Source organism: Galendromus occidentalis, unplaced genomic scaffold (genome assembly GCF_000255335.2).
Source record: "Galendromus occidentalis unplaced genomic scaffold, Mocc_1.1 scf7180000076319, whole genome shotgun sequence".
NCBI classification, from domain to species: Eukaryota; Metazoa; Arthropoda; class Arachnida; order Mesostigmata; family Phytoseiidae; genus Galendromus; species Galendromus occidentalis.
The window spans coordinates 406,028-416,212 of NW_003804308.1; the positions used below are offsets into that span (position 1 = coordinate 406,028).

The 10,185-nt window shown below is 50.6% G+C and overlaps 1 protein-coding gene across 1 annotated transcript; it reads left to right on the top strand.

The window, feature by feature from the left end:
- Positions 1–4,400: 4,400 nt before the first annotated feature.
- On the top strand, positions 4,401–9,791 carry LOC100901615 (testis-specific serine/threonine-protein kinase 3-like). The gene is made up of 8 exons (XM_018641811.1): positions 4,401–4,460; positions 7,445–7,514; positions 8,170–8,242; positions 8,340–8,469; positions 8,596–8,756; positions 8,999–9,153; positions 9,387–9,517; positions 9,627–9,791. The coding sequence occupies exons 1-8, from the start codon at positions 4,401–4,403 to the stop codon at positions 9,789–9,791; spliced, it is 945 nt and encodes a 314-aa protein (XP_018497327.1).
- Positions 9,792–10,185: the final 394 nt, after the last annotated feature.

A 10,185-nucleotide genomic window follows, 5' to 3' on the forward strand; every position in this document is an offset into this window, starting at 1 on the left:
GCGCTGGTAGCGCCCGAAATTGAGTCACGGAAATCAACAGACCAGCGAAACCGCGAATCAGTGAACTCAGTACTGAGTTATCATTGAATTGTTCAAAACTATGTAGATACGCTGTACAATGATTCAGTATGTAGATATGGTGTACGGTCCCGCATTTGAAATGAATTATCGTGGGGAACTACATCGATGCCGATCGGCGAATAGCACAGCTCGACAGCCAAATCGTTACAAAGAAAGTGATAGCTATTTCGGGGTAAACCGGGGGCGCTGAATCCGAATTTCATAACAGTTTTTCTCCATCAGGTCTAGTTTTTCCGAAATTTCGATTTTTCGATTTTTTGCCATTTTTCGTCTTCAAAAAATTCTAGCTCCGCCCCTGAGTGGACTAGATCGATGAAACTTTGGTGGCGGATAGACCTCGGTTGGGGCTACACCTGGCCGAGTTTTGGTGCAATTCGTCGCAGTGGTCTCTGAGCTAGAGCCATCGGAAACTAAAAGAAAGAAGAAAAAAGTGGGAGAGGGACCTCTTAAAACGCACTTGACGGAAAAACTAGGACCTTTGAAGCGGTCTGACCTCGACAATTCGATAGAGGAGGCTTTTACGAGCATTTTGAGACCAAGCAGAGCAAAATCGGTCGATCCGTTCAGTTTTTATTCGCAAAAACATTGAAAATTTCAAAACGCCTTAAAAGTCGGAATTCGTCTATGCCGACTTTTAAGCTTCGAATACATAGCCCAGAAGCTCCGTCCCGTGAGCAGACAGAAACTGCTAGCGGGAGTGCTCAACGGGCCGCAGATCCGGCGACTCATGAAGGACCCAAACTTCATCGAATCGATCAACCCGGAGGAAGCCGCCGCCTGGGAATCCTTCGTCTCAGTCGCCACGAACTTCTTGGGGAACACGAGAGCTTCCAACTACGTGGAGTTGGTGCAGAGACTTGTAGAAAGCTTCCGCATTCTCGGATGTAGAATGAGTATCAAGGTTCATTATCTCCACGCCCACCTTGATCTATTCCCTGAGAATTTAGGGTCAATGAGCGACGAGCAAGGCGAAAGGTTCCATCAAGACATCAGCACCATGGAGGAGCGATACCAAGGGAGGTGGGATGAGTCTATGATGGCAGACTATTGCTGGAACCTCATGAGGGAAGCCCCTGATCGACCACATTCCAGACAATCGCTGACGGCTCGATTTGATGCGGATTGATCGACCTCGCTGATTTTACGGAAGATTCCAACGGCCCAACGGTCGAAGCTTCTGCTTAAAAGCCGGAACAGACGAATTCCGACTTTTAGGCGTTTTCAAATTTTCAATGTTTTTTGCGAATAAAGACTGAATGGATCGACCGATTTCGCTCTGCTTGGTCTCAAAATGCTCGTAAAAGCCTCCTCTATCGAATTGTCTAGGTCAGACCGCTTCAAAGGTCCTAGTTTTTCCGTCGAGTGCTTTCTAAGAGGTCCCTCTCCCACTTTTTTCTTCTTTTTTTTAGTTTCCGATGGCTCTAGCTCAGAGACCACTGCTACGAATCGCACCAAAACTCGGCCAGGTATAGCCCCAACCGAGCTCTATCCGCCACCAAACTTTCATCGATCTAGTCCACTCAGGGGCGGAGCTAGAATTTTTTAAAGACGAAAAATGGCAAAAAATCGAAAAAGTGAAATTTCGGAAAAGCTGGACCTGATGGAGAAAATCTGTTAAGAAATTCGGATTCAGCGCCCCCGGTTTAACCCGAAATAGCTTTCACTTTCTTTGTAACGCGAAAAAAGTTTTTTTTGTCGAGCTGTGTAGTCGACGAGCTCCTTGCGCTGCTCGCGAAGCGTCGGCTTATATAACGTTTCCGGCCACTGAGATGGGGCGCTTTGCAACACATTGCGTCCACATTCACTAGACCAGGGGAGTCAAATCCGTGACCCTCGGGCCACGTGTGGCCCGCGAGGTCTTTTTTGTGGCCCGCCACTCTTGCCCCTCATACTCGAAGCCGACTGTTTCGGATGAGTGCTTGGAAATTGAATGAGATCGGTGGAATGAATACCTCCGTACAACCGAACAAACGAGTTTTCCCTCTATTTCCGGAGGCTGGGAAAGCATTCTTTCATGGACGATAGGCATATATTCTCATTTTAAACGAAAGTAAATTCTTAATGTGGCCCGCGGGCACCTGCAGCGCTCGAACGTGGCCCGCCAAAAATTTAAGTCTGACACCCCTGCACTAGACATTAGTGCTTGACCAGCAAATACGCTACCAATCAACGGCGGACGAAGGCCGTCCCACGGTCACGAGTATCGGACCTTTCCACATAGGATCTTCAGAATGGAGATCGTCGGCGTCGGTCAAGGTTCATCGAGCCGCGCGGATGGATACCGATAGATTCAGCCTGTGTTCCGGTCGGAACGAGACAGCCGGATTCTCGGAGGGCACGGATCCCGGAATTCCCACCATCGGATTCAATGAATGTGAAGAATTTATGGAGAATATCCAGGATGGGATAGAGAATTTTCGGAGAGGGATAGAGGATTTTGAATGAGCTCCGCCGGCCGTCCTCGGTGGCTCTCCGTTCCTCAGACATGAAATCCGGTTGGAAGAAGCGAATAACACCGTCGGTGGAATTTCTCTCGTGTAAAGGCCACAGGTCTCCCAGACAGAGAGCCCGCTCGGGGCCCGACCGTATCATGCTTGACCAAAAATTAAGTTTTCGCTAAGGATAGACAACGTTGCGAGGAAAACTCAAATATTGGAATTTCCATTAGGATATTAGCCTAGGGCGAGGGCTCGAGCTCTAGAGACGAAGAAGACAGATCCACCGCTAGTGTACCGCTATGATACATATTACGGATAAAATGGAAGCCTCTTTCAAAGGACTCCCCTCGATTCTTCTCCAGCCGGCCCTAGGGGAAATGCATTTCTGTCCGCGAAGCAGCTCAAGACGAGTCGTGCGACGCGCACGGGGAGACGGTTGCTCGGGCGCGAATTCCGACGACGATAGCTTCCGGGAAGACTCAAACGTAGGTTTCAAATGATTGCCGTCACCTCAGCGGGACTTATGAAGTTATTTTTTCCCTGCTCTCCCTGCCAAGATACGTTCTGAATGATTCGGATCGAGCTCTTCGTGAGAAGCCGGCCGGAATCTGAGACCTCAGGCAGCCGAGTAGATCAGCCAAAAAACAAACAGAGAAGCCGACATGATATGCCGTTGGAAGAGAAGCAGCACTCCGGCCACAAGCCGAGATATGAGTCAATAAGACGGATCTATCGTGGGAGGACTGAGAAAAAACGAATATTTCCAGATTTTTCGCTACAAAACATGCGTAGTGATCGAAGCCAGAAGGTCGTTTCGACTCACGACGGCACGAAACTGCGATGGATTGCTCCCTAGGACGACGTGACTGCGTTCACGGTGCATCGCTGAGAAGATCGACACGCTCGCCATGCCGTGCAGGACTGGGAAGGCACCGAGGAATGCCCTGAGAAAAATAATTCATCTCGGAGCTGACTTGAATGCTTCTTATGCACTTTCGATGCGTCCCTCTGGAGCATTTCAAAATGCAGAGCTCGGTCGAGATCGCTCGCCAATGTCAATCAGAAGGAGTTTCCGCCGTCTCCGCGAGTGCAGCGGCTTCTACGGCAAAGGTAACTTCCGATCTTTCTGTTCGTTGACGAGCTCAAGAGGAACGAACACGGAAATGCTAATGCATGAGTCCCAAACCAGAACCTTGTCCAACCAATAATTGAAGGATCAGTTACAATCATCGAAAAAAGTGTTCCCAGGCATCTTTGATGACGTTCGCGAGGGACTCCGGTCCGAATACTAGCGCGTCACCTCGAGCGAAAAGTTTTATGAAGCTCAGGAAAGGAGTTGAATTTTCATCGCGGAGGCAGACCAACGAGAACGCTGAGCTAAGCTCCTGGTCACGACTCGCAGTTCCCGATGAGTTCGACGCGGATCGGAAGCTGAGGGAGAGCCTGACCGACACGCTCACAGTGTTCGATAAGGCCTGACGGACCGAGTATTCAGAGAATCAAAAGCGCTCCAACAGCGTCGGCGAGAGTACGAACTATTTTAATTGAATTAGTGGAAACGGGAAACTTCTGGTCGTGATTTTCCTCTCTCGAGACGGCGAATGAACAGACACCCAGAGCGGTTTGGACTTTCCTGGCAATCCAGAAGATTTTTTGATAGCAGCGAGTGTGCTCCTCTGAGGAATTGTTAAGTTCCGGAGCTATAGACTCCCCCTATCGGTAGAGTGACAATGATATCCCTGGGGGCTAATCACAGCATCTCTATCATTCTGCTTCTCTGCCGCAATATGGTCTTGTTTCCGTGACCAACAACTGAACCGGCAGACCGAGATTCTCCCTCACAGTGGCACGATACTCACGATGATCGTGACCGGGGCCAGGATGGCTAGGGGATACGACGCAACTAACCCTGAGAAGAGTTTCGATTCGGATACATGTTTGGTATGATGATTGTGTCTCGTGAGCCCGTGCCCTCAGAATATGGATGTAGCTAGGAATCGTACTACTATCTAACTAAGTTGGAATTGTGACGGATGAACCTTTCTGAGATCTGCGGCAGGCGGGAACGAAGAATTTAGAGAATGAAGATAAGAGTTACGACACTGAATCGTCGGTGCATTCGAGAGGAAGTCACTTCGGCCCAACTGCGGACTGCGCTGCCCAAAACCATCAAAAATCACTGGGGCTCGAAACGTCCACCGTTCCGATAATTTTTTCGCTCCCACATTCAATCATCCAGATGCTGGAGGAACCGAGCGAGGAGGAGGACTTAGCGAGGTTTCATTTGGACCTAGAAGGGCTGGGGCAAGCTGTGCGGGGCTCGCAGTTGATCCTTCTGCGCTCGCCGTTCTTGTCTCAGTGCGGCAGTATTCGCTTAGCGTCGGTGATACTCTTCCTCGATCCACCGAACGCTGGCATTTGGAATAAAAGTTGAAACCGATTACAGCTCGCGCCATTTTTCATCTTAATGAAATATCGGGAGCCACCAACGAGTCAACCACCGCAAAGTGACTGACTGACTAAGAGTCCGACCGGCGGACGACCATTCAACCGTCGGCCTGTCCATTCGCCCGTCATTCCATCGGTCGGTCGGTCGGTCGGTCGTTCAGTCTGACCGGCAATCCGTGGCCGTTCGTCATATCCGGACGGAACGAGTGCAAGTATGCGGCGGCGTGCGGCTGTGCCCGAACCGACTCCGCTTGACTCGACGAAAGCCGACCGCACTCGCAGAAGCCGTCGTTGCAGCTGCAGATAGCGTCCTTGAAGCCGTGCTTGCTCGGCACAATATACGACATTGTAATAATTGGATTCTCTTAAATCAATATTGTCCCTTGTCCCGTGAGCGTTTGCAGAGCTAGAGGAGTATTTGACTTGAATGCGCGCACGCGCACAGAGACGGGATCCGCAGTTGGCGTGAGGAAGTATCGCAGTGGAACAAGGGGTCTACCCCTTCTGCACGGAGCGCAAGACCCGGGGAACAAGGCGGAACAGCTCCGGCTCTGAAAAGCAAAATCGTACAATTCTTGAAGAACTCGTTCCAACGCCCGTGGTTCGTCATCGATGTTCAGTTTGATCATGTTTACCTGATTACAAGGTTCCTGCGGGTGACCCTCTTACAATCAATTCCCTCGGGGTCAGGGAGGATCGGGCCATCAACTAATTGACCAAGATTATCGCATCTCGCTGTTGAATTGGCTCGTACCGCGCAGGAACAAGATCGACGACTCCCGAGGTATGCACGGTTCCACGAGCGCCATGCGTTAACGCTTTCCGTTAGCAACACGGAGAACGGAGGAACGAAAATGGAATAGGACGACTCGAAACTGAGTCGATCATATCGACTCTCCGGAGATTTACCTCGGTCGGATAACTGATCCAAGTTGAAAATGGTTGATAATTAAACCGAGATATCGATGTGACCCGATTGAGCCTCGACCAATGACTACCACGAACTGATCATATGATCGAGGTCGAACTGTATCACTCTCTCCGGGGATACCCCCTCGAGGCTTGGGCTGCTCAAAAGATTCCGGGATGCCTCGCGATTCCTCTATGCTCCATGGGGCTAAGCTCTCGTCTGATCTGTCTCCATCCGAGGTCCGGGTTGCGAAGCGTGCTCCGCCGGAAAATTCCATCGCGACAGCGATAGGCTGTCATCAATCGGATAGAAGATCGTCGAGACGAGCCGACAAAGGAAGAAATTCCTCCCGAAAGATTTCACAGCTTCTGGTTGAAGACGGCTAGCGTCTCCAATGCTTCTGAATCGGGAATTCAGACCGAATGCCGTCACAGTGACGCGAGAGCTGGGAAATTTTAGCGGAGGGAAAATGGCGACAGAATCGAGACCTCCTAGAAAATCCGGGAGCGGTGTTAAAGGTCGTTCCTACGGTTTTCCGTAAAGAGTTTCCGCTGGGAGTTTCGACGGAACTCCGAGAGGATTCTCCGGGAAGAGCTCCGCAAAAAGAGCGCGACGAAGCTCCCGGCTCCAACAGGATCCCATCGACCACGCTCAGATGAAAAATGACGCCGATGTACATACAGTCGAACCCGTTGGCCAACTTTTCCCTTCAGACGAGCCACATGTTGCTCCTCAGTCTGAGCCGAGCTCGTTGCCCCTCGGCTCCACTGCGAGCGCTCGTTTCATCTGACAAACTTTCCTCCACTGGAACGACAATTCTGAAAAGCTTCCCACGAGCCCTTCCCGGAAAGCATATGCTCCCAGAGATAAAGAACGAGCAACTCCTTGCGAATAATGCGCAGAAAGTTGAGTTCTAGACTCGAACGATTCCTCCAGAATCCCAATCGATGGGACATCTCGGGATGGGTCTCTGCGAGACTGATTGTCTGAAAATTATTGCACAATTCTCTTTATTTTACAAAATTCTGTCCGGACTCAATCGGACTTTCTTTCACGTTTTCTACTCGCGATTGTCCTGGAATTGAAGGGCCCATTGAGATTCGAATCACATTCCTGTCGGATCGATGACAAGCGACGCTCCCTCGCTCCCATGAGATAATGTGCTCCACAGCATCTGTCTGTCCATACGATGACATATTAAAATCTCGAGCCATATTTCATGTTCGCCCGGATCACCCGCGGCCTTGAGACGGACGGCTCCGATTCCCTTCCGGAGTCTGGTCGTCTGGGGATCCGACATCGATGTCTGCTAAGGGACAACATTTTACCCCAGCGATTCCGAGTCTGATGCATGGCTGTTCCTCGCGATCACCGGGCTGCGCCGCACGGGAACAAGAGCTCGTTTGTCTCCGTGTCGACACTTTCCTGTCCTCGCGGAAGCCTCAAATTTCGCAAGGCTCCTCCGACCTGACACTTGGCTATCACAACACGCGTTTTTCATCGTTCCAGAACCTTCCCGCTGCTGCTGCACAGGCCGATGGCTCCGGGAAGCGGCTCTGAGTCTTAGCTCACCGGTATTTTGGCTCGGGTTCCAGCCCGCACAGTTTCCTCCATTTCCAAATGCTATCTGAACTCCGGTTGATCTCCTTCCGGCGTACTCCTTCCTCGATCCCCAAGCATTAGCAATTCATTCGCTGCGGCCCCCCTTTTCGAGAACCCACTTTACGGATCAGAACCGACCATGCCGCTCGGGTACACGGTGCTCATCGGACGCATTCCTCGAGAGTGGACAACAACAGGTTCGAGTATGCTAATCAAGGGCAGATCAAATGGTGTGGAAAATTCACCGGGGACTCGCTGATCCGTGTGGCTCGGTCTGGGCCCGCACTCGGGTCCGGATGATGGTGCGTCACACGTTCTTAACCAATAACAAACCGACGGAGTCGTAGTAGCGTGTGCTCCAATGAATATTCTACCGCAACGAGTGTCCTAGCTCCGCGTAGAGCTCAGTGAAAACTTTGGGTTTTCATCCAGGCATTCCCATCATATCTTCCGTTCGGCGTCCGATTCCGCGAATTTCATCGAATGTACCTACCCACGCCGGCTGATGGTTCACTCGATCACGAATCGCTCGCTCGATCGCTCGCTCGATAATCGCGAGTGCCTCTTGTAACTTGTGATCGAGAGACAACGATTTTAGTGACAATATCGAAATTCAACTCGATGCTGGTAAGATGGCCATTACCGCCGAAAGTCACGTCCCGAAAACGAATGACTTCCTCGTCAAGGCAGGATACCAAGTCTTGAGGAAAATCGGTGGCGGTTCTTACTCACAAGTGAAGGAAGTTTCCCAAGGGCAGCATAGGTCTGATAATTGTCCGGCATCCACGGGGAATTTCCTAATGACCGATAAGTGTTGACCGCACATATTGTGGGCTGACGAGACACGGTTATCGTTGTAGGTTCGCAGTCAAAGTGATCGACACCACGAGGGTATCGGATGATTTCAAAGGCCGCTTCCTGCCTCGCGAACTCGAAATACTCTCACGGATCGACCACAGGCACATCGTCAATGTGTTGAGAATATTCAAGGTATGGCCGTCACGGAGAAATCTCCGGCAATAGGGAGGAATTACGCCATTCTTAGAGCTCTCCAGCTATAGCAGTTTTTCTCCGTGAAAGTACCCAGTCTGAGCCCGGAATCTTCGGTCTTTTCAGGCCTCGGAGAAAGTGTTCATTGTGATGGATTTGGCGGAGGATGGGGACTTGTTGTGTTACATCAAGAAGAAGAAGTTCCTGTCGGACTCAAGATCTCGGATCTATTTCCTTCAGATAATCGACGCTTTGAACTACCTCCACGGTCTAGATGTGGCCCACAGGTAAATAACAGAAATCGGGTTGAAGCGTTTGGTTGCGACACTTGCCTCGGAGGAATCGCTCCTGATCGTGGGACTGGTACTTATTGTCGTCATCATTGTACTTTCTATTATTGCTGGTACATATGAAACTTCTGAGAAAGAGCTCTTCCGAACTCTGTGGCTCCCCAGAGTAGGAGCTTTTGCGAGAATCTCCCGCGCTGATACGGGGTATGTGCCCGAATCTCATATCGTCACCCCTGCAGGGATTTAAAATGTGAGAACATTCTGATGAAGTCTTCAAGACACGTCAAACTAGCGGATTTCGGCTTCAGTCGGCCTTGCTCCAAAGACGGTCGCAGGGTTCTGAGTAGAACTTTTTGCGGGAGCACATTCTATGCGTCACCAGAAGTTCTCCAAGGTGAGCTCACACCTGTGACAAACCATAAAAGTTTTGGATTCGCGCAGCGCATCTTCGCTATGAGTTTGGGAGAGCCGAGTCAAGCTACTCGATTTTTTTTGAGCTTCTACCTGAGCGCAGCGGAACCGCGCGACCGGGTCTCATGTATCCGAAGCATAATTTAGAGAGAGGCCCGCCCCGCGTGCGGAGCGACGAGCTCGGAGTGTTTTGAAGTTCCCGAACAATATTTTCAGGTAAAGCGTACAATCCCAAATTGTATGACGTGTGGTCTCTCGGCTGCATTCTGTTCATCATGCTTTGTGGAGTCATGCCCTTCGACGACACAGATCCGAAACTTCAAGTGAAACAGCAATTGTGTAGAAATGTGAGTATCTCGAAATCAGCTGAGTTCGAAATAAGAAGCGACATGCTTGATCACCTAACCCCATCCTGATCCGGGCATCGACCTGATTTTTGATGGTTTCTTGCGACAGATTGCTTACCCCAAAACACCCGTAGTGAGCCCGGAAGCAAAGGATCTGCTCCGGTGGATGCTCGAGCCCGATGTCTTGATGAGAACGAGCGTTCCGAGAATACTTTCGCATCCCTGGCTGTCTTCAAAAAGCGGGGGGGACAACAACTTTCTAAACAGTCTTTGAGCCAAGTCCACATGCCGATTTCGGCATGGGAATACGGAAAATACCATTGAGCGTGAAGAGTTTCCTCGCAAAATACCCGACTTCGAGTGACCGGCGAGGACCGAGAGAACATGACGAGTCGATGAATAGATGATTCCTCCAGCTGCATAGAGTTCCCTCGTAATATCCGCTTCCCACACCGCGGGGGAATCGCTGTTATTCCAGTTTTGCCGATTAGGTGAGAACGAGACTATCAAATTTACAGAAAGAATCCGAAATCCTTCGAGAGACTCCGGAGTCGAGCAAACTTCGGCACGGAATCTTCCATCGTCCTTCGTCAGAGTGTTGCAGCTTGCCGGGACTCCTGAGGAAAAGCGACGCGCGAATCGCCTCGCAGGAGAAAAAAGGTTCCGCC

Coding starts and splice junctions, on each gene's coding strand:
- LOC100901615 (XM_018641811.1), top strand. CDS start 4,401: ATGGCTAGGGGATACGACGCAACTAACCCTGAGAAGAGTTTCGATTCG. Junction 7,515..8,169: donor CAAATGCTATCTGAACTCCG/GTTGATCTCCTT, acceptor TCGTCAAGGCAG/GATACCAAGTCTTGAGGAAA. Junction 8,757..8,998: donor GGTCTAGATGTGGCCCACAG/GTAAATAACAGA, acceptor TCACCCCTGCAG/GGATTTAAAATGTGAGAACA.